This window comes from Equus quagga, chromosome 16, assembly GCF_021613505.1.
Source record: "Equus quagga isolate Etosha38 chromosome 16, UCLA_HA_Equagga_1.0, whole genome shotgun sequence".
Classification (NCBI taxonomy): domain Eukaryota; kingdom Metazoa; phylum Chordata; class Mammalia; order Perissodactyla; family Equidae; genus Equus; species Equus quagga.
In genome coordinates, this window is record NC_060282.1 from 9461869 (window position 1) to 9485339 (window position 23471).

General features: G+C 53.1%; 1 protein-coding gene across 4 annotated transcripts in view; it reads left to right on the forward strand.

Annotated features, from left to right (window-relative positions):
• Positions 1–292: 292 nt before the first annotated feature.
• The window catches only part of ST3GAL1 (ST3 beta-galactoside alpha-2,3-sialyltransferase 1), an 85779-nt gene continuing 62600 nt past the window's right edge, over positions 293–23471 (forward strand). For 3 of the 4 annotated variants that reach the window (XR_006885569.1, XM_046641836.1, XM_046641837.1), the window contains exon 1: positions 293–2043. Coding sequence is in view for 2 of the 4 variants with exons in the window: in XM_046641836.1 (XP_046497792.1) it covers positions 819–2043 (1225 nt within the window). In the remaining 2 variants the exon portion in view is untranslated. The remainder of the gene's footprint in view (positions 2044–23471) is intronic. The other variant, XM_046641839.1, reaches the window with a different exon arrangement.

Sequence of the window (23471 nt, forward strand, 5' to 3'; positions counted from 1 at the left end):
AAACACCCAAAACTTTTCTTTCGAACTCAAGGAGGGCAGGACTCTTAGCCAGGTGGCAGGCCCCCACTGTCCTGGGCACGGCTCCTTGAAGAATTCTTGCAGATCCATGTGCCCTTTGTTTTATTGTTTTGTTTTGGCTTTTTCCCCTGACTCCTGCTCTTTGCATCTCTCTGCTATTTTCCGTCCCCTTCTCTTAGCGAATTTTCTCATTCGTTCCCCTCCCCCTCCTTTTTAATTAGCTCCCCTTCTACTTCTCTGAATATTTCTCCTTTGCTCCCCCAAGTCCCAGAAGTCCTCCCCAGTGCCTCCATCCCATCCTCCCCTGTGCTGTGGGCAGGGTCCCGGCACTGGAGAGGTCCACCACCCACACAGGTAGCTCACTTTTATGGGGCACTTACTATCTACCAAGTACAGTTTTAAGGGTTGGACATGTAGGAATTCACTTAATCATAACAACCTTGGGGAAGGGACAGTAATGAGACCCATTTTCACAGGTGAGGAAACTGAGGCCGGGAGCTAGGAAGCTTGGGGATTCAGTAACCAGCCTAAGCTCACACATCCAGTGAGTGGCAGTGCAGGATCTGAACCAGGAAGTCTGGTCCAGCGGCCCTGGCCTGAAGCATAGGCTGCATCATCCTTCTGGTGAATGAAGGGCCAAGGAGCTCTCTCCCTTTGCATTGCAAAAGGCTGCCTTCTCCAAGCTGGAAGAATTAACTGACCCCTAGGCCAAGCTGTGCCTCTTCCCTTTAGGATTCCTCAGAAAAGTTGCAAAAAAGTCCCAATAAGGGGATAAGAGCTGTAAAATCAGATTGTTTTTAATGCCTCTTAAGCCTTGTGTCCAGCATTTAGCCTCTAAGACCGGCATTCTGCCACCGAGCAAGATGTCTCCCCCGCCCCGATTTTCTTATAAAGGAGGAAGGGCAAAAATGCCGCAAACCTGGCCCCCAAAGGGGGTCCCGCTGTCCGAAGCCCCAGTCTCAGGCCGCCTGGGGGGCGGCCCCTGCCTGGGTCCCGGCGCCAAGCGCTCGCCCTGCTCTGGACCGCGCTGCAGCCTCCGCATCCGGGAGGCACTCGGCGGAGGGCGGGGGCCGGGCCGCGGGGGCCGCTCTGCGCCTCGGAACCGGGCCCGGTTCGGGCCTCAGCAGCGCCCCAGCGCACCGCGCTCCTCCCCTCCCCTCCCCAATCCCACCTCGGGTCCCGCGCCCTTAGAGGAAGTCGGTGGCTCGGCCCAGTCGCCAGCAGGGGGATCGGCCCCTTCTCGCTGCTGTGCACCCGACTCGGGCTGTTCTGGGCACCGCCACGTCCTCTCGGTGGGCGCCGGTCGCCTCCTCCCGGGGCTGACCCCACGGGCCTCAGGGCCACCAGGCCACTCTTCCTTAAGCCTCGCCAGCTTGTGGGCGGCGGCCTGGGCGCGATGTGTCACAGAGCTGTCCCCGCAGAGCGCCTCTCGGGGCGGCAGGCCGGTCCCCGCGCTGCCTCCGGCGTCTCCGCGGCTGGGCCTCCGCCGAGCCGGCTGCGGTCCACGTGGCTCCGGAGGAAGCCCCGAGCGAGCGGAGAGCCGAGCGGCGCCCGGGTGGGAGGGGGCCGGCGGGGCGGAGAGCCGCGGCGCCGAGGGCGGGCGCGGGGCGGAGGAAGGGGAGGGCCTGCGCGGCGGAGGCGCCCGCCCCGCTCCGGCGCGCCCCGGCTCCCGGCCCCGGGCGGCCTGGGAAGGCGGCTCCTCCCCGGCCGGCCCACCTCCCCCGCCCGTTACACCCGGGGGAAGGTGTTCCCGAGGCCGCTCCCATCCTCACCCCGCCTCCCCGCTTCCCCGGCTCCAGCCTCCGCCGGCGGAGCTCCACTATGCCAGACAGTTTCGACACTTTGCAAAGACAAAGACCAGAGGGAGGAGGAAGAGGAGGACGAGGAGGAAGAGGAGGAGGAGAGAGCGAAGGAAGAGGTTATGTGAGCTGGGAAGAAGGCGAGGGTTCGGGATACCCTCCTTGGATTCCCCTCCTAACCCCCTCCTCCCCAAGCCCCGGAAACTCCAGCGTGTCCCCGGCCGCGGTGAGTGAGCGCGCGGAGCCGGACGCTGCCCGGGGCGCGCGGGGGCTGCGTCCGCCGGAGTTGGGGCTCGGCAGTTTCGTGCGTGTTCTCCGAGCGGAGGGGTGACTGCCCGGCTGCGGGAACAGAAGTGGTGGGGAAGGGTCTAGGAGGGTGTGACAGTGGAAGTGGGACCGAAGCCCCCAGGCGCCAGGAGGAAGACACACGTAGGGAGACCTCTTCCCTAGCCACGGCGTCCCCGGGATCTTTGGGAGAGGAAGGAGGTCGGGGAGGAGGCTCGGGCTCCAGGGAGGTCTCTGGCCGTTACTAGAAGAGCAGCCCGGAGCTCAGCGGGGAGCCTGCGCTTTTCCCGGGCAGCGGTCCTCAGGGTGGCCCCAGTGACATTGCACCCGGCGCCGGGCTAGAGTCTCCCAGGTCGGGGCCGCTGGTGGGAGGAGACCCCACGCGGCGGCGGCGCTTGGGTGCTTTGGAGCGGGCTCGGGGTCACGGAGGCCGCCGGTGATCTGGGGGAGCGGCCGCGGGACAGTATCCGGACGGAGCCTCCAAATCCGGGGCGAGCAGGCGCGGATCCGCGAGGTGGCCATCACCCCCGGGGACGCCGCCGGCCCGCGTTGCTCGGGATGCGGTGGAGAAGTTGGCACCCCCGACGGGGCAGCTGGACGTGGCGTGGTGGGCAGTGAGGGACTCGGGTAGGCGAAGGGGAGCTTGGCGGGGTGGCACTGGTGGCAACTCGAAACTCTGAGTCCGCCCCAAACCCGTTAGGCGCCTCAGCTGCCGCGAAATAATCTGACAAAAGTTAGCAACTTGTCTGCGTCCCTCGGGTGGGTGACCCGGGCGGGCCAGGGGCAGCTCCTTCAGAGAGCGCAAGGGGGGGAGCGGTGACTCTGGGGCGGAGAGCCCGGTTTGGGGTACAGCTAGATTGGGGATCAGGACGGGACGCAACTTTCAGGTCCTTCTTTGCTAAGCGTGAGTGTGTTTGAGCGTGACCTTGTGGGCGGAAGCACGGCTGAACTCGAGGTGGGTGTTGAGGCTGTGCCCACGCTGGGCACAGATACGCCCGAGCGCGCCTTCGCCTTACCCCGCAGCCCGGCCTCTGGGGACGGGTGTCCGGATCCTCTGGGCTGTGTCTGTTGCCTGGAGCCTTGAGTCTCTTTTCCTTCCCACCTGAGGGTCCCAGCCTGCGCCTCCCGCGCGGCGAGCTGACACGTGCGCGCCCAGAAGTGCGCGAGTGGATGGGTGCTGGGTGGGCCACTGCGTGTCGCGGGCTCCGCGTGTCCCGCAGCGGGAGACAGCCTTGACCCTGAGGGCAGCGACCTTCCCGCGTTCGCTTGCCCACCTCCGGGAATCCTCGCCTCTTGCGGCTCACTCCCCTCGCGGCTCTCCACTCCCGGCGGATCTCTGCCGAGATGGTTCCCCAGGGAGACGGCGAGCGCCCACCCCCGCTCTATGGCTGAGTGTGTGCGTGTGGAGGGGTACTCGCCAGCGGAGAAAACAAGATAAGCGAGGGACGAGGTTGTCCTGTCGTCGCCACCTCGCCTGGCACATAGTAGGTACTAACGCTGTTGGAAAAGGCCGCTAAGATGGAAGGCGCTGGCAGGGGCCGGGACGCCCCCTTGCCTGCTTCCCCTCCCCGTTTCTACTATTGTATTCACATTCGTCTACCCAGTCAGGCCCTTCTGGCTTCTCCACGCACCTTGAGCACCTACTACGTGCGGGGCTCAAAGCTGGGCTGTTCCTAGAAGCTGCCGGCTGAGCCGCCAGGTTTTCTTTCCCCAGGTCTGCGGCAAAGTGCCCTGGAGGTTCAGAAAAGGCAAGGTGCACCGCCCCCTGCCGGCTGCCGTGGAAACTGCCGCTTGGCTCCCTGGTGGGGAAGGGGCGCTGGCCTGGGCCTCGGGGTGCCTGGGGTCTCGCTCACAGCGCCTCCCCTGCCTGCCCCCGAACACCAGGGCTTGGCCATTTTCTGAAATCCTGTGGTTGGCTGAAAAAGCCAACCCTAGTTCACCATTCCATGTTCTCTGTCTCTGCCCAGAGCTGGGTGCTGTGTGGAGGGCTCCTCTGGTCTCCCATCGTCCCTGTCTCTCTCTCTCTCTCTCTCTTCCAGGCGTGAGACTCAACCTGTTGCCCTCAGGTTCCATATCTATAAAATGGGGTCATCACTACTACCCTACAAATACATTTCACCTACAGAGTATATATTCAATATATTCTCTATGTGATATATCCATGTTACCCTACAGAATCAATATTACATATATTGTGGGAGTGCGTATATATGTGGGCGCATACATACACTCACACACTATACATGTATGTGTCTATGTATATGCCATGTCCTATATGCACTTATGACTTCAAGCCTGGGGAAAGGAATCCCATGGTACAGTTTTTGCTGAATAAATGAATGAAAGACTGAGCGGAGGGCCCTTCCACGCCTGGGAACAACCATATGAGCCTGGAAATGTGCTGTGCCTGCATTTTGCTGGGCCCGCATTTGCTGTGCCCATTTTGCCACTGGGGCAATGCCAGGGCCTGGGCTGGAGCAGGGTCTCCCCCCTTCTCACTCCCCTGGCAGGCCACAGCATCCCCCTAGAGCACTGGGCTAAGAGAACAGCATGAAGTGTTGCCAGAAGTGATGGCCGAGGGTTTCTTTAGGGGGTGTGCATTCTGCTCCTCACAGCTCCGCGCCAGCACGCGGAAGGTAATGATCTCAAAGCAGCCTTCTTGCTGACCTCAGGGCTGGGGGCCCGCTTGGTGGCATGGGTGAGGCCCTCCCCCGGCTGGGCTCCTCCTGAAGTCAGGGACCTCCACAGAACTAGCTGTCAGGAGCCTTTGATCCTGCAGGTACGGTGGGGTGGAGTATCTGTGGGCCTGGCCGCGAGGAGTCCTGGGAGGTCCTGGAGCCTCGGGGGTATGTGGGGCTTTGTGCCAGGAGGTCCCTGTCTCCCGTGTCTGCCAGGCAGCCCTCCAGGGCAGGCTGTGGGCAGCCCCCGGGAAGGGGCCTCTGGTCCGCCGGTCACTTAACCTTGCTTGAGCCCATGGCTGCGCATCAGACTGCTGACTCAAAGAAGTTATATTTGGACAAGGCTTTGCCTTATGAGATCTAAACCATAACCCTCTCCCGAGGTGCCCTCCCGCATGGCAAAAAGTGCCAAAGAAAGTGAAAAATAAAATCCACCGGTCATCTGGTCTTCACTGCTTCCCAGGGAGTGCTCTGTGCACACACACACACACACACTCTCTCACAGCACAAGCCCGTGGAAGAGCTGGTTTGGTCACAAAGAATTCTAGAATAAGGTTTACTGTTCAGTTGTGGAACCCTTGTGGAGCCTCAGCACCCCTCTGGCAGCCCAGAGGACCTGAGGGCTTCCTCCTCTCTCCTCTGGCCCCAGGACCCCAGGAGCCCGGCCCTTGGGCAGGATCCTGCCTCCTATCCCCGGGCCAGGGCTGTATTAATTGTTTCGCAACTTGGCACCCAGACTGTTCCAGGCTCCAGGTCTCAGTTTCACTCTCTGCAAAGGAGAGGCTTGGAGTTCTGTAGACGTCTTCTTGGGGTCATTAAAGCCCTTCTTTGCGAAGACGGCCCTCACCTCATTTGCTTTTGCCTCCGGCACCATCCTCAGAACCCTGGTGGCATTCCTGGCCTCCCAGACAGCCCCAGCCCGCCTGCCAACAGCAGCGCCTTCCCACTCTCTGAGCCTGCAGGGGCCTCGCAGACTTGGCCAAGGCGTTCTGCTGGATATTGCGAGATGGCTCAGACGTTTCAGACTCTGAGATCTGAAACCTGACAGAGCTGAGCTGACATCCGTGGTGACTCCCAAATGGTGCGTAATGCAAATAGGAACCACGGTGACCTCCCCAGGATCTGTTTTGCTCCTGCTCTTAAAGGCTGAAAATGTTCTTGGAAATCATTTTGTTCAGCTCTTTCGTTTTAATGCAAAAATACTGAGGCCCAGAGGAGGAAGTCATGGGGACCGTGAGTGACAGAGCTGATCTAGAGTTGCTGGCTGGTCTCCTAAAGCCCTAATAGGTTAGCGCTCTGTGCTCCGCCTCCCGCAAACCCACACTCTTTTCCATGCACTTGTCTCTGTTCCTTCTTGGGAACCAACATATCCTGGAAAACTGGTTTATTCTTTCTTTGGGTTTTGCGCCCATTGGATTGTGTTGATTTCAGTTGAACCAACATTTATTAGGAACTTATATTTCATGCACCATGCAAGGTGCTGAAAATACAGAGATGGAAGAACATGTGGTCCTTGTCCCGTGCCCCCCAGAGGTCACAGTGGCCTGGAGAGGCACATGGGGACATAAGTTATGCTGCAGTGTGCATTGTATTAGAGCAGAAATAGGCGTGCGCTGAGAGGGGGCTGGAACAGAGGACAGGGACTCGTCTGCCTTGGGAGACCCACAGAAGGATTCGTTGAGAGGACAATGCCTGAGTGACTTGGGGCATTCTTTTAGACATAAGGCAGACTGCAGGGAGCAAAGGTTTCCTTGGGATGCATAGAACTGGTATCTAATCAAAGGACCCTCACCCTGCCTGCACAAGAAGGACAAACTAACAGATGAGCCAGAGGTCTGTTCTGCGTGGTTCGGAGAGGCGAGGGAACTGGGCGTTCTAGGGGTTCGGGGCTCCGGCCCCCATTTCCCGCACTGTGTCCTGGTCTCCTGTCTGCCTTCATGGGATCCACCGTTGCCGCTCAGCCAGGGCCCGGGTCCCTGAGGCATGGGGTCCTCCAGGGGTCGCATGGTTCACAGCGAGGCGGTGGCAGGTAGAAAGGGGCAGCTTTGCTTCAAAAAAATATACTCCAGTGGTTTCTCTTTAACACTTGTCCTTGTACTTTCTGTCGGATTTGAATAGCTGGTTTGGGAGAATGGGGTGAAAAGCCCTGGCAGGCAGCCTGTGGGGGAAGCCCCGCCAGGTTTTCAGGAGCACGCTGCTGCCGGCTAGGGTGTGAGCTCCGGCAAGCCCTGCACCTCCCCAGGCCAGAGTCGAGGTGCAGGTGGTGATATGCCCGGGGTGCGGGGCGCTGGGAAGATTCCACGAGGTCAGACGTAGGAGAGCCCGGTATCCTGCGAGGCCCGTGGGGCCGGTGCCTGGAGCCCGGGTATCCCAGTTAAGAGTCCCCAGGTAGCGGGTTGTAAGAGGACATGCTGCTTGCTGGAGGCACTGCGTGGGGACCAGCAGGTGCGAAAGTTCTGGAAGGCTCATGGAAAGACACTTGAAATACAAGGCTGGTTTTAAGGTTAAGCGGTTCCGTTAATAATCCCGCGTCTCCCCAAGGAGCAAGGGTGGGAGTGACTGTGTTGGAGTGGTGGCATTCTTTTCTCATTCCTGCGGGTTGTATAAAACTTTGAAGTTGCTTTTTCCCTGGGGCCTGACCCAGAGAATTACCAGGAGTAGGGACACCTGGGTGGGGGGAGGGGCCGTGCGCTGGTGGAGGGTGGTAGCACCCTGAGCCCGTCCTGTGTGGCCTGGCCGCTCAGCAGCCGGTGTGACATGTGTGAGAGCTGAAGGGACCTGGAGTGGATTCGGTCTACTGTGGTTAACACTGGGACAATTGTTAGAGAGGGGGCTCTGGTGTCAGGATATTTCCTACAGAGACAGGGTGACCCTAGCCTAGGACTCAGAACTCCTGGATCCTAGTTCTGATCCTGTTCCGCCTGCTCCTGGCTCCACTGTAACCTCGTGAAGTCTCCATTTCCTCTGCTAGGAGGTGGCACTGTGGATTCCCGCTCTGCCCCGGAGAGTTGGGAGGAACCCACAGGATAAGGCAGGTGAACGTGCCTTCTTCATAATAAATTTAGTAGCATCGACTTTTCCTTAAGCGTCTCACGGGTGCCCAGTACAGTGGCAAGTATTTTGAACATCAAATCGTCTGTGTTCCAGTGGAAAACACGGACACCCCAGTTGGGCAGAGAGTTGAATAAAGGGAGTGTTGGCCTGGAGGGTAATCTTGCACATACCTGTCATGTCATCTCATTTCTGCAGCAGCCAGGGGCGTGGGTGGTCACGGGAATCCCAAAGGACAGAGGAGAAGCCCAGAGGCAGGAGAGGACCTCCCTTGCCCAGGGCCACCCAGCTGGTGGAAGCCCGAGTTTTAATCCAGTATGCTCTGTGGCCCCCAGTAAAAGAAAAGCATCAAGTGTAAGATATTATCGTTAAGACTCTTGAGTTTCTATCAATAGCATCTTAATGAAAAGCAGAATAGCCTAAGTATTAAGGTTTCAGTTGGATGTTTGATCACTCAGGGGTCAAATCATTTACCTTTCTGTGTCTCAGTTTCCTCTTTTGTCATGGGGCTGATGCTTCCTTCAGTTGATGTGAAAAGTAAACGAGAGTCGCTCAACAAACGGTTAGCTTTTCTTGCTGACAGGGTCAAGTTTCAGACATGATGCTGTAGGGGTGGGTTGTGCTGCCTCATATCGTTTTACCCTAATCAATATTCAAAGAAGACTATTTGAATATTCTTATGTTAAAAGTTTTTCCCTTCCAAAAACATCTGGGGATGTTTGGACCATTTCTTCTGTGTTTTGTGTGTGTGTGTATGTATATATATATTTTATATATTTATTTATTATATATTATATTTATAAATATATATTTATATCGTATTATATATACTTTATATATATATATATATTTTTGCTCCTCTAAAATACATAAAAGCTATCTAACCAGGTATGCTTCTGGAACCCTTAAGAGAAGGTAAACTATGAGTTAAAAATCACTTACAGTGACTCAGAGAAGTTGAGAAGAAAAGAACATTAGTTCCAAATTATTTGGCAGAATTAATAAAGGCGTTGCACATGACTTTTGGAAAGAACACATTGGAGTGTGCAAAGAACATACTTTCCCTGGCGTTCACCGTATACCTTTAAAAAAAAACCAAACCCAAATAGATAGTGTTGTAACAGATTTTGCCACGTTTAAAAAAAATCCATTTGAATCCACCTTGGACTAACAGACTGGAGTGGCTAAAAATTCCCTTCGTGCATATTGACTTAGCCGAGGGCTCTTGAGAAAAACCCAACCGAGAAATACAGCCAAAGCAAACCCTGCTCCTTCTCTACCTGAGAGCGTGGACTGACTCCAAAATATTGTTTCATGCTCGAAAAGCCTGAAACAGCTCCACGTGAAAGATGAAAATCCACCTAATTGGGCATTTACTGTTTTAGAAATATAAGACTCAGTGGAAAGAAAAGAAAAAAAGAAAAAGCAACCCTCTTTTCTTGGAAGACTAGACTGGAGCCCAGAGTAAATCCCCTGAATTTGCTTGGCTGAGTCTGAAGGACAGCCCTCTCCCTCCCTCCCTTTAGCACACTGTAGCAGTCAAAACCTCCCAGAACTCCCCGCGCACTGAAACACCTTCTGAAACCCCGACCTTGGCATGCACAGCCATTGGCATCTGCAGCCCTGACCCTATTCGGCCCTCAGTTCAACTCCTCTGTGTGCTGGACTGGGTTAGGGTCCTCTTCATTTTGCAGATGAAGTGACTTCCCCAAGGTCACATGGCCTCCCCACACAGATCTCTGTGCCTGAAATCACCTTTATGCCAAGCAGCCAGGGGAAAGAATATGCCCACACTTCCACAGGCTGGGGAGCCCTGTCACACGTCTTCCTCAGCTCACCCCTGCAGAACCCCCCCCGCTTCCCAGCTTGAACTATACCGATGAGGAAGCTCAGCCGGGTGACCTGGTCCACACTGGGCACACGCCCGGGAAACAGCAGATCCAGGCCTCTGACCCTAGCCGAGGCCCCTCCCTTTATCCCTGTTGCCCGCCCCCGCCGGCCCCCAGGCCTTGCTGTCTCAGCCACACCCCATGCACCCTCCATCTGCATTGGCTGAATCTGAGAACAGTAGCAAAGGAGCGTAAATCTAGTCTCCGCATCCTAATTAAATGGTAGAGCCAACTTATCGAGCCACAGCTTTGTCATCATGGCAACAGAACACGGTATAACGTAAGACAGCAACCACAACTACTATTTGCAGTTCACGTGAAGTAGGTACAGTGAACTGGAACCCGACCGGAACCAGAGCAGTCTTGGCCAAGAACCAGCTTTAGCGTTAGGAATGCCCGGGAGCTCCGTCGCCCAGCTCTGTGGCTCAGCTCCGTCACCTAGGGGGGACTGGGGCAGGGTGGGCCAAGGCAGGGTTCATATGGTGACCCCAGGTAGGGGTCACGTGGACCCTCCAGAAAGGAGGTGTCAACAGATAGCTCAGATGTTGAGTTAGGTAATTTCCCCTCTACTTAGTTGTTTTGCATATAAATTGTTTCCTTACCAGGGAGGGAGTCAGCTAGTTTCTGTTGTTAGTGCCATTAACTTGATTCCAACTCCTAGTGACCCTGTGGACAGCAGAGTGGACTCTGCCCGGTCTTTCTGCACCATCCTCTCACCTTTAGCCCTGTATCAGACATGTACTGCAGCTATTCACAGGGTTTTCATGGCCCATTTTTTTGGAAGTGGGTGGCCACATCCTTCTTCCTGGTCTGTCTCAGTCTGGAAGCTCCGCTGAAACCTGTCCACCATGGGTGACCCTGCTGGAATTCGAAATCCCAGTGGCACAGCTTTCAGCATCACAGCAACACGCACCCGCCACAGTATGACGATGACAGACGGGTGGTGTAGGTCCCTGACCCGGATGCAAACCTGGGCCACAGCGGTGAGAGTAATGGATCTTTTTTTTTTTTTTTTAGATGTTTTTTATTTTTTCCTTTTTCTCCCCAAAGCCCCCGGTACATAGTTGTATATTCTTCGTTGTGGGTTCCTCTAGTTGTGGTATGTGGGATGCTGCCTCAGCGTGGTTTGATGAGCAGTGCCATGTCCGCGCCCAGGATTCGAACCAACGAAACACTGGGCCGCCTGCAGCGGAGCGCGCGAACTTAACCACTCGGCCACGGGGCCAGCCCCGAGAGTAATGGATCTTAACCACTAGCCCACCAGGGCTGTGTCAGCTAGTAGATGGAGTCAAAGTGAAGGAAAAAAGGCATAAACAGGAGTTACGAGAGAAAGGAGAGAAAATGTGCAGACGGTCTGGGAGCAGGGCGTCTTGCTTGCACACTTATTTAGGGTAAACTGATTGTCAGTGAGCAAAGAGGATGTTCTTGCATTCTGTCCTTGAGTAGGGTTTCGAAGAAAATAATTTTAGGTCGTGGATTTTCTTGAAAACCTTGAGAGTTTGCCTGTGGAGCCTAGGTGACTGGCCGGCTCTGGGTCCTGTCTGCTCGGGGCCCGCCATCAGCACCTCCGCCTTGGCTGGGCCCGGATGCACACTTTTCCCCTTCAGCCTTTCCCATTCCTTTAATAGTCGCTCCTTATTCTTTACAACAGCCCCGTAAAGTCACTGTACTTTTTTCCTGATCCCATTTTACAGATGTGGAAACAGAAGCTTAGAGGAGTTAAGCCACTTGCCCGAGCTCACATAGCTGGAAAGTGACAGAACCAGAATTCGTAACTGCTCCGTTTGTGCCCGGAGCCTAAGATCTCAGGCACTGTGCTGTGTCATTCCCAGGATCATCCTGGATCTATACCTCAGGGGGGCCTGGAAGGGTGGGGCAGCGTCCCTAAGAGCTGCGGATAGGAAGCACGTCACACTGGCTGTCTGCCCCCATCGCGGCCCACGAGGTGTGCCACCCACCCAGTGGGCGTGGCAGGTGGACCCAAGTTCTGTGCCTCCCTTTTGAAAGGAGGTCCTGAGTTTTGCTCTGCAGGCTATTTCCTGTCTGCTACCAGCAGCCTCATCCTCACAGAGGCTGGAGCTCCAGGCCTTTTGCCTGAGTCACCATTTGGGGCTAGTTGCCTGTATTTATTTAGCCCACGATGGCCTGGCTGGATTTGAGATCTCCGGCTCGGCCCCTGCATTGCTGATTGCAAGCGCTCGTCTTTGGCTTGTCAGCATAAATGGAATCCTCCGCTGAGCCTGGGGACTCAGGAAGGACTGAGAGCCTGCCAGGGGCTTGGAAACAGGGCTGCGAGCAGGCGGGACAAAGTTTGTCATCAGGCATGTCAGCCTTCCCAACTCCCTAGACAGGTGCCTCTCGGGCAGCCTGCTGCAAGGAAAACAAATAGTAAAAGTCGCTATTGCCACATTGGAAAATTCTGTTTTAATAACATCTTCACAATGGGGAGAAAGGTTTGTTGTCCTTCTTGTTTCTCGAAAACGCTGTTAATCCTACCACCTGGTGGAGAGTTTGATGAATAAAGACTGTTGCTTAGAAACATATTAGCTGCCACAAACAAGAATGTCTTTGTGGGAAGTATTCGTGGTCATTTCTAAAGCATAATCTTACATTTTAAACTTCAGTCTTTGGGCAAAAAAGGAAATTAAAGCGAAAAGGGGAGATGAGAAGACAGCGAGATTGTGCACCACCGCCTCATTTCGTTTCAAATGAAAAGCACGCCTTTCATAATGGTTTGAAGGATTGGTTCCGACACAAGGCTGGCTGCAATTTTTCTGTCTCTACCTATGACAGGGAGCAAACTGAGCTGAGCGAAAATGAGCCGTGAACTATAGGATTCTATAAATTAAATCGATGTCTAGACAATGCCAAACATGCAAACAATGAGAAAAAAATGGACTGACCCCGGAGACAGTTTTGAATGTCAGAATAGGCCTGCGTCTTTGGGAACCTGCCCATGGGATGGAATAAAGGAGATTTTCTCTTTTCCTCTGAACATGAGTCACGGTGTCAGAAACTGTGACCATGACAGGAGAGGGTGGGAGGAAGTTTGTGTGAGTTAGTTGAATGATAACAAGTTAACGACGGTTGCACGTTTAGAAAGTGTGAAACGAGAAAGGATTGTAAAATCTTAGCGTTTGCAAAGAGCCTTAACCGGTGCCCTTGTTCAACCTTCCCTTACTCCAAGATGTCAATTATTCATCTCCTGAGTCATTCATTGATTCCTTCAATAAAAGTGTTGGCTCTGCCACTTCCTAGCTGTGTGACCTTGAGCGAGTTTCTTAACCTCTCTGTGCCTCCATTTCCTTACCTATAAAATATGAATAATAATAGTACCTACCTCCTGGTAGGTACTAAATGAGTTACTACTTGGAAAGTGTTTAGAACAGGGCTCTGCAGGCCTCGAGAAGACCTTGCTAAGTACACCCTGTGATCATCATCATTGTTGGAGTTTAGAAACCCTCTTGTTCAACCTCCCACGAATTACTTTTCCTTCCTTCGACTCCACCACGTGATTATCCTGCATCTGCTTGAATGCAGCCACTGATAGTCAGATCTGGGCTCCACAGAGTGGCCCTTTGACCTCTGGCCACCTCCTTGGATGAGAAAGCTCTTCCTCACACATAACTCCCAATCATGGAGGGCTTCCTGGAGGAGGAGGTAGGACAGCCTCTCTGGAGCTATCTGAATTTAAGGCTGGGGAAGTTGTCTGGGCTGACAAAGCCGTAGTGTGGCCCCCAGACACCAGAGGCAGGTGGGGCACACCTACGACTTTGGACACGACATTGTAGACATTCTCTGCTCCTGATTTCACCACGAAGCAGACAGCTCAGACAGGGGCCCGGCCATGCGAGTCCTCAGCCCATTCGCAGGCAGAGCCAGGGCCAGAAGCCATCCTGCGTGTAAGGCTGCCACACCTGCTGTCGCCACTGGGCTCTCTGCCCGATTGGGGCAGTTTGGGGGGGTCCTCGAGATGAGTTTCCATGCCCTCATGGGCGCCAGAGCCACCAGGAGGCACGGACCCCAGGTGCCAGGTCTCCCAGATGACCCTGCTGCACTGCGGCCCCTCTGCCCCCGGGGAGTCCCATTTGTGTTTACACTGCAGGCCCCCAGGCCATCAGAGCAGGCTGGGGTTGGTTGCTGTGAGTTCTGGCGTCCGTCCATCTGCCCTCTCATCCTTCCTGAGTTTCTGCCCAGGACCTGCCACGTCCTGGACCTGGACTCGTGCCACCTTCTCATCAGGGCTGTGCAGTCGTCATTGTCATCGGTGTTTTGACAGTGATGACTGAGGCTTGCTGAAGTCGGCCCCTTGACCTAAGGTCCCCACATTGGGAGCAGTCAAGCTGGGGGCCGTTGGATGCCCCCTCCCCGCACATCACCAAGTGTCCCTCCGACGCACCCATGGGGCAGAAGGTTCTTCGGCTGGGGTGTCTGGTCTCACGGCCGGCGGGCACAGGACCACCACCAGCTTCACTCCCACCTCCCCACGCTTTGTTTTGAACATCAGATAAGAGGCCCAAAGAAGAAAGCTCCCCCCTTCACCAAACCATATTTCAAAGCGCTATAAATAGGACAGTTAATGGTGCCACTCGGGGACGTTCCCCACCCCAGACTGCGTGGCGCCGGCTGTGTCCTCTGGCCAGGGTCAGCAGAAGAAGTTTTCTCTCCTTCCTTCCTTCTCCCCTCCCTCCCTCCTTTCTTCTCTTCCCTCGTCCGCACAATCTTGTTCAAAAGCACGTAGTTATGCCTCCTTAATTAGGCTGTGGTTGTCTAGAAGATAAACACGTGCATCTCTCGCAAGGAGGACCGTTCTGGGCAGACACAGAGACAGTGCCCGGCCAGCCCAGGGGACCGCCCGGCCTGCCAGCCTCTCCCTCCTGCCAAGCCACATTCAGTTTACCCAACAAGGAGGGCCAAGGAGGGCATCTTCTGTCCAGAGGCCGTGGGGGCAGAGGAGGCAGCAATGGCCAGGGGGAGAGCACGGGCCACCCTGTTCGTTAGCTATGGGGTCTGGGGCAAGCGACTTCTGTGCCCGAGCCTCAGTTTCCCCACTTGTGCTCTAAGGATGACACCACCCATCTTTCTGGCTGGGGAGTTGAGATAAATAAAACAGGTGGGGATGGAGAGAAGCCCCAGAGAATGGAGGGTCTTCCAGCTGGAAGAGGGGTGGGACCTGTGAGAGCAGCAGTGAGGGTGGAGACAGCCAGTGAGCAGGGGCCCCGTGGAGGAACCCCAGACCCAGCTGGGGCACCTCTGCTGTCACGGGATGGGATAAACACCCTGCATTCTTTCAGTAATGAGGCTGCAGTGGAGGTTTCTTTTCTTGCCTGCAGAAAGAGACGGAATCAGTCCCACGTTTTAGGAAAACTGCTGGCCAGGGTTGGCCGGGGCTGGGAGGGAGAGGTCTGCCTGTCCCACAGGTGGTCCACGTGGGCGTTACTGTGAGCCACACTTGGAGTATTTGCGCCAATGTGCGAGGAACTGGTGACTTCATGTCTCTGAGCTTTGAGAATCGATCGTCCTCGGGGGCTGAGAGACTGGAAATGGAAAGCCACTTGGAGATTTCCAGCCTGATCACTGAGAGAAGTGGGGAGCCATTGATGATGACAGGGAGAGCCCAGCAACAGAGGTGCAGACCAACGAACCATGCCTTCCCTCCCATTGCGGGCCTATGGGATTTGAGGTGGGGAGAGGACCCATAGAGCCGGCCAGGCTGGGTGGTGAAGAGAAAGGCTTGTGTTCAAGACAGCCCTGGTGTTAAATCACATCTCTGCCATTGCCAGCTATGGGGCGTTGGGCACATGACATGACTCTTTCAGAGCATCAGTTTCCGTATCTGAAATGGGGGCGAGACTCCCATGCACAGAGGACTACTGTAGAGATGGAGCAAAATCACACACCTGAAATGCTTACTGCGGTGCTGGCCTCATTGCCCTCACTCATTCCTCGGTAGTTATTGTTAATAATAATATCTCCCCAGGCAAAGCAGCGGAACCTCAGCATTTAGCCTTCAAATTCCAAAACCCACTTGTTCCGAGGACTCCCACGTGTGGAGCCGGTTCAGAGAGGGAGGGTGCATGTCAGAGATCAGCTTTCAGCCTAACAGGCACACAAGCTGCCTGCCCGAGTTGTGTTTGTTTCACTTTCAGACCAGCTGGGCCACCGCGGGGTGGGGCAACAGCACCCCAAAGGGGCCATCCCACCTGCCCCCGTCAGCTTCCTTCCACCCTCAGTGTCAGCCCTGGTACCCATGGGTCCCACACCCGGCATTTCTGCCCCGCCGTCCTCGCGATGCCCGGCCTGCAGCCCTGCTCTGGGTATTCCAGCACTTAACCACCAGACTTTTCTAGGTCGTGTCGCATCAGCTTCTGTATCTGCCCTCCCACTTGCCTACTTCTGGGTCACCTGTGGGCTTTGCAAACTGATCTGGCTGACCAGTCTCAGTCTTCATCTCATCCTCTGTGATCACCACGTTCCCCGTGATCATCACGTTCCGGACAGGAATTCAGATTAAGAAACCACCCCGGTACATTTACCACCTCCCACTGGGTACAGAGTGGCATGGTTCCCTGCTTGTGTGCTCTGTCCCCTCCCCACACAGTGGGCTCCTCACGGGCAGAGCCCAAGAGTGTGCTGTTGTCCCACCAGGGCAGACCACGGTGCTCACACAGCACGCGAGGGGCTCAGTAAACGCTGATGGCAAGTGAATTGCGCTCGTCCTGGCCTTAAATAGAGTCCAGTTAGGAATTAGTTATAATTCAGGTTCCCATCTTTCCTATGACCTTGAGCAAGTTATTTCATCTCTTCAAACCTCCATTTACTCATCTGCAAAGTGATGCAATTACCAGTAGGTGCATCATGGGAAGCTTTGTGAGGATTAACTGAGCTTTTGAGCACGAAGGGCATCGTTTAGCAAAGTGCCGGTAAGCACTTAGAAATGGTGTCTGCTGCTATTACTACTACAAGTTTTAATTTATTATTATTATTAAAATGATCTCATGTTTCTTAGTCACTTGTTTTCCAGTCCAACCCTGCGAAGTAGTTGAAACAGAGACAGTTTCCATTTTACCAATGAGTAAACTGAGACTCAGAGAAAATCTGGCTGTTTTTCTGAAACCGCGCAGCTGGTCTTGCCCGGCCTCCTCTGGTTGGCACCCTCCGCAGCAGGCCACGCTGTTTTGGAACATGACCTGACCACAGGCCTCTGAGAAAAAAAAAAAAAAATTCCTGTAATTTAAAAGTGCAGCAATATTATTCAGCCAGGTCTGGTGTTAACAATTATTCAGGTGATGGTTTTCCGCTTGGAGGAGAAAAGCTGTGATTTCTTAAGCAAACTGGCTGCGTTCCTGTCGAACCTCGCTTCCAGTCCCCTGCTGTACCCAAGAAGAAACGAAATTGGAGGCCAGAATCTCGTATGAGATGGATTGTATTGTGTTGCACCGTAGAAAGGAACTAAGGATGGCATGAGGGGGCTGCCAAGGGTGGACCAGTGGATGCACAAATAGGGACCAAGAGGGAATGACTTGGATCCAGAGCAGGAGAAGGGAGAAATAAGCGTGATTTTATTTTATTGGAATTTGTCCTAATCTTCGGAATCCCAGCTAGAGCTGGTGGCTATTTTTCTTGCCTCCAAGTCTCCTGGTTTCAGCCCAGCCGTTCGCTGCTAAGGGCGTGAGTGGGTTGGCACCTGGTGGCTGCCATGGGATGGATAGAAGTGAAGGGTGAATGGGCAGGGAGGGGTGAGAATTGTCAGGGGGGCAGCAGTAAGATCACCTAGCCGTGCCGGAAGCCGCAGCCCACGCCCGCCCCCACGGCCCTGCCCTCCAGCCGTGACCCACGACCCCAGCTCTCTGGGCCTCAGTTTTCTTGTTTGTGATCACGTGAGCTTTTCTGGGCCTCCCTCCCCGAAAATGGGGATTATGTCCCACTCGTCTTCCTGGTGTAGCTCGTGTGTATGAACATCCTTTGCCCATTTTTAAGAGTTTAGTTGTTGTTCTGAGTAGGAAGCAGTTGCGGAAAGGTTGGGGAGACGGGAGGAACGGCAGGAGACGCCGGGTGGCAGGGCACAGGGACGAGAGCCGTGATAGGGCCTTTTAGAAAAGGTTTTCTGGGCCCATGTCCAGAAACAAAAGGCTCAGATGGTCAAAGTAGCTGGGTAGGCTGCATCCAGGGCCAGCGTGTAAGGTGGCCGAAAAGCGCCCTAGGCCTTCAGGGTGGACGTCACGTGGGGCACAGTCTAGTTTCTAAAAGCTGGCCAGTTGGGGTTTGGAGTCCCGTGCAATTGCCAACTGTATTTTTCCAAAGCCAGCTGGAGGCTACTGAAGGAACTGCTTCCGGCTTAGGCTTGGCTCCGAGATGAGTCTCTGGCTTCAGCCAAAGGTCCCAGGTGGCCATGGCGGCCAGGCTGCAGGGCCAGAGACCTGAGGCTCGGATGGGAGGAGAGCTCCGTGGTTACTTTTCTTTAATTCACAGGTCTCCCCCTTACGGCTCCTGGTCCAGGACAGTTTCAGTGTGTGTCCCTGTGTGTACGTATGTCCGTGCAGGCTTCCGTAGTGAGGTGTGACAGAGGTAACACCCAGTTACGGGCCGCTGCTTAGCTGTCAGTCAGCCACATCCCAGCTGATGCTCAGCGATTCCTCCACCCCTTCACTCACTCATTCATTCATTCATTCATTCATTCATTTAGCAGTCATTATTGAGTGCCCCCTATACCCACGCACTCTCCCTTGGGGGTGGGGAAATCTGGGCATGGGTAAGATAGTGCCTCCTTCCCCCTGCCCTTGAAGGGGCTCAGTCTAATGAGAACTACAGACAATAGGTTTGAGGCGTGTCTGGTGCTTAGTAGATTGTTGCTAAATGAGAGAATGAAGGAATAAACAAAGGAATAAAGATAAGCACAGGAAGCCAAAGGTGCCCCACGGTGAGGTCCCTAACCCAGCTTGGAGTGTGGAGGGGGGTGTGTCAAAGGAAACATCTTAGAAGTCTGACGCGTGAATTGTTTTGTTCATTCTCTCATTTAGGAAGCAGTAATTGACTTTCTCCCATGTGGCAAGTGGTGTGTGTGTAGGGGAGGCACACTCCTGCCCCCATATCGGGTTAGTGAAAATCGCTCATAGGAGCACAGGAAATGCTGGGAATGCATAGTGGCAGTGCCTGGTCTTGTCTGGGTGGTCAGCAAAGATGTCCCTGGGAAGTGCCATTGATGCTGAAAACTAAAAGGTGAGGAGACAGTACAGAGGGGAGGGGTGGTCTGAGCCAGCGTGGGGTGGGCGAAGGGCTGAGGTCTGAGTCACCGTTTACAAGGATCCCTCTGGCTGCTGCTGAGCCTGAAGGCTGGTGATGGAGGAGGTGACAGTGGCAAGCGGGGTTAGGAGGTGGGGGCGGTGAGCTCCTTAATTCTCGTTTTGAACAACGGGGGCTAAACAGGATGTGTTCCATTCCCCCAGCGTTCCATTCTAACTCACTCTGCTCTGCCTCTGACCACTGTGTGGATCTTTCCTGTAAACATCCCGCCCCCGTCAGCAAGCTCCAAATAGAATCTGTTTATAGTCAACAGCAGATGCCTTTGGACATATCTGGGGTCAGTCTGTCACTAAATCCTGTTGCTTTTACATCTGAAATAGCTCTTGAGTCTTCCTTTGCTCTTTTGCCTACAGCCGTGACTTAGTTCTGGCCCTCATCCTCTCTTGACAGTCACCCACATGGGCTGACTTTTCTTACTAACGTGCCAGTATATTGGGTTGTGTCAGTGCCAGCAGCGTGAAGATAACTTGGGGGTTGTATCAGTTAGTTTTCTCTGCATAACAAACAGCCCCAAACCTTAAACAAGAAACATTTGTTATTTCTCCTGATTCTGTGGGTTGACTGGGCATTTCTTTTGGTCTGGGCAGCTTGGCTGGGGCTTCACCCACAATTTTGGGGGCTCAGCTGGGGGCGCTGGGATGCCCTGGGCCTCTCTCCATGTTGTTTCTCATCATCCCCCAGAGGGCCTAGCTCAGGCATGTTAAGGTGGCAGCAGAATGATTTCCAGCAGCAAGAGAGGGGAAGTTCCGGAAATAAGCACCTGTAAGCCTTTATTTGTGTCACATTTGTTATTGGCACATTGGCCAAAGCAAGTCACACGGCCAAGTTCAGATTCAAAGGATGGAGAAATCGAGTCTACCTCATGTTGGGAGAGGAAGCAAGCCACACTGCAGAGGGGTGGGTGCACAAGGTGGCGGGGGCCTGTTTCTGCAATCATCAGTCCCGGGAGCTAAGATGAAGACTCAAGAACCAGACAGAGTGGGGATCTCCTGTTGTGGTCTCTTTTCTGCTACTTATTGGCTTTGTCACCCCAGGCAAGTTTGCTCATGTAAGCTCTTCCAGCTTTAGCTGCCCATCCATAATATGGGAAAAATCAGTGTGGCCCCCTCTGGGATTTCGTGGGAGGCTCAGCCAAGCAAACACATGGTCTGCACATCTCTCAGTGCCTGGGATGCAGTAAAAACTCAACGGAGAGTCTCTATTATTCTCAGATGGGGTCTTCAAAAGCCAATTCCGGACCAGCCTCAGCCTGACTCATCCCAACCCTGAGCTCGCACTTCGCTTTCACATCTTACATCTTTCTTCATCCTCCTCCTCTTTTGAAGGTCTCGAAAGACACCTTCCCGAAGCCTTTTCTTTTTGCCAAACAGCATCTCCCTTGTCCTTTGATCGAGGAACAGCTAAAAACATCATCTCCATCTTCAGATTCTTCTTTCAGACTGAGGTGGTCATTTCTTCCTCAGATCTCCAAAATACCACTCACGTCCTGTATCGCATCGCCCCGAATTATTTCTTTATTTGTCTGTTTTCTCCACCAGGCCGAGCTCCTTGAGGGCATGAACTACGATTTACTCCCCTTTCTGTCTCTGGCACTTGGCTCTTGCATGGAACGGAAAAGATGTTGATTTAAAAAATCTTTGATGTATAAATCCTGGGGTGAGCGAGCGGCGAAATGGGTGAATGCCTTTTAATTATCGTGAGTCATCTTCCGAAGGCAGTGATGAACTAAATGTCAAACAGACTTCCACTTTTCTCCTTCCCCTTCTAGCCGGTACCATTTGCAGCCTCAATCTCTCTGACCTGGAAATGCCAATGGAAGTAATTAACGTCTCCAGGGGCCACGGGGAGCAGCTGCTCTGAGCTTCATGGCCAGGATGGTTCCATTTGGAGACCAGAGTTAGACACTCCCTCACCCTACTGAGGTCGATGACTAATCACCGTCACCCCCGCACCAGTGGGACTTGTTGTCTGTTCCAGTGTCTTCCATGGATTCCACTGGGGGCAGGTGGGGAAATGTTCCTCTGTTTCTTGTTCTCTTTGTAGTTTGGCCTGCTCTCCCCGGATAGTCCACAAGGAGAGAATACTTTCTCCCTGTGGGAAAAATGCAGGCCTAGTAGAAATCCAGCCACCTCTCTTTTTCTTTAAAGGGAAGCCTTCTGAACTCTCATGAAAACTGGTATGTCAAAACCTGGATTGGGGTCATCCTTCTATGCCAAGAGTCTGCCTTTCCAAAGAAGGCTTGGAACGATACTCTGGGTGTGTCCTGGAGTGACCGTCAGCAAACTGTGGCCCCCAGAACACAGCTGGCCTGGCTGTATCTTGTAAATAATGTTCTATTGACACCTAGCCATGCTCATTTGTTCAGGGATGTCTATGGCGCTGTCACAGCACAGCGACAGTTGCAACAGAGACCCTGTGGCCGATCTTTTAGTTGTTAATTCCAAGCACATCAAGAATGGTGATAGTGATGATGATGGTGATGATGATGACAGTGATAATATTTTCCATCCATTTCAAGATTTTTACATGCCAGATGCACTGCTCTGCTAATGATCACAATAATTATTATTATAGTTTTAATTTATTGGGCATGTTTAATGTTCCAATCATTGTACTAAGGACTATATTCACTTTTTATCAGGCATATAAACTCAAAGCATTCTTGTCAATTAAAAATACTTTTTCAATTATTTTATTTTGATATAATTTCAAATTTACAGATAAGCCACAGGAATAGCCAAAAAATCCTGGATACCCTTCACCCAGGTTCCTCAAGGGTTAACATTTTACTATGTTCATGGTAGCCTTTCTTCTCTACACTTTCGCTGAAATCACAAATTCTGACTAACCACAATACAACTAAGTGAGAAACTTAACGTTGATTTGCTTCTATGATCTAATCTTCAGACCTTATTTAGATTTCACTGATTGCCTCCAATAAGGTCCTTCATGGCAAAAGGAAACCCAGGTGGCGTGTCTCTTTCTTGGAAAACCTCCTTTGTCTCGTATTTCATGACATTTACCTTTTTGACACATTGAAGCCAATGATTGTTTGGACTATCCCTCAGTTTATGTTTGTGTGATATTTCCTTGTAATTAGATTTACATTGTATGCTTTTACCAGACCGACTACAGAGCTGACGTTGTGTCCTTCTCAGAGCTGCAATATCGGAGGCAGATGTTGGTCTGTCCCATGACTAGTGACGTTGGCTTTGTCCCTTGGTTAAGGTGGTGTCTGCCAGGTGTCTGCGTGTGAAGTCACCATTTCACCTCTGTAATTAATAAGCCTCTTATGGGGAGGTGCTCTGAGCCTGTGTAAATACCCTATTACTCCTTAATCTATCACCCCTTAGTTTTAGCATCTATTAATGATTCTAGCCTGAATCAGTTTATCATTATCATGGTTGCCAAATGGCGATTTTTCGAATCTCATTGTTTCTTTTCCACTTATTAGTTGGTTTTTTGCTGTGAAGAACTTCCCCTCCTCTTTTCATCCTTCTTGCCCCCCCTCCTGCCTTTCTGTATGTGAGTGCACACTCGTGGATTTTAACTTTATTCAATAGGTTTGAATCCTTTCTGATCATTAGTTTTTGTGAAATTGAAGTGGGCCCAAATTTACCCAGTGGGGGCTGGCTCCTGTGTATTTTTAACATTGCCCCATTGTTTTTTAACACTTTCTTACTTGTTGGCATGACAAGATAATCTAGCCTCGTCTTGTATTTTCCCTGCCCTGGCCACAGAATCAGCATGTTGTCAAGGAGCCCTGGCTGCTTTCAGTGGGGAACGGTATTTAGAAATACCGCCTGGTCCCTAGGTGTGTCCATTGCTGCTGGGGTAGCTTTGCTTCTAGATCCTCTGAGCAGACAGAGCTGGGGAATGGGAAAGCGTGTGTGTACAAATGTGCACACACACACCCACGTCCATATTTATAGACATATGTACATACATCCACATAGACATCCATACACATCATCTATATGTGTATATACATACATATACACAACATGATCATTTCTGAATCAACCTGTCTAAATATTAAAATCGCCACGCGTGCACCCTAATGATGCTAGAACATTCTTGAAATTCAAGTCTGTATTAATGATGCTGACATCACCCACCCCCACGGTGGATACCACTGACCACCACATTTATCAAACTGTGGATCTGGCCTGTTCCAGACCATTGCCTAGCTGCTACTGCTCACAACAACCCAGTGGCCCGAGCACAGATGAGGAAACAAGATTTTGAAAAGCTAGTTAACTTAGGCAAAGTTGTGCAGCTAGTAAACGTGGCAAGCTTGCAGTCCGTGCTGGTTTGCCCCTCGGTGTTCGATCAAATGGCCCTGGGAGACAACATTGTCCCAGAAGAAAATCAGAGGCCAAAGGTGGGAGAAGCGTGTATCCCCACGGACCCAAGGCCTCTGGCCCTCACAGCAGCAGGAAAGCCAG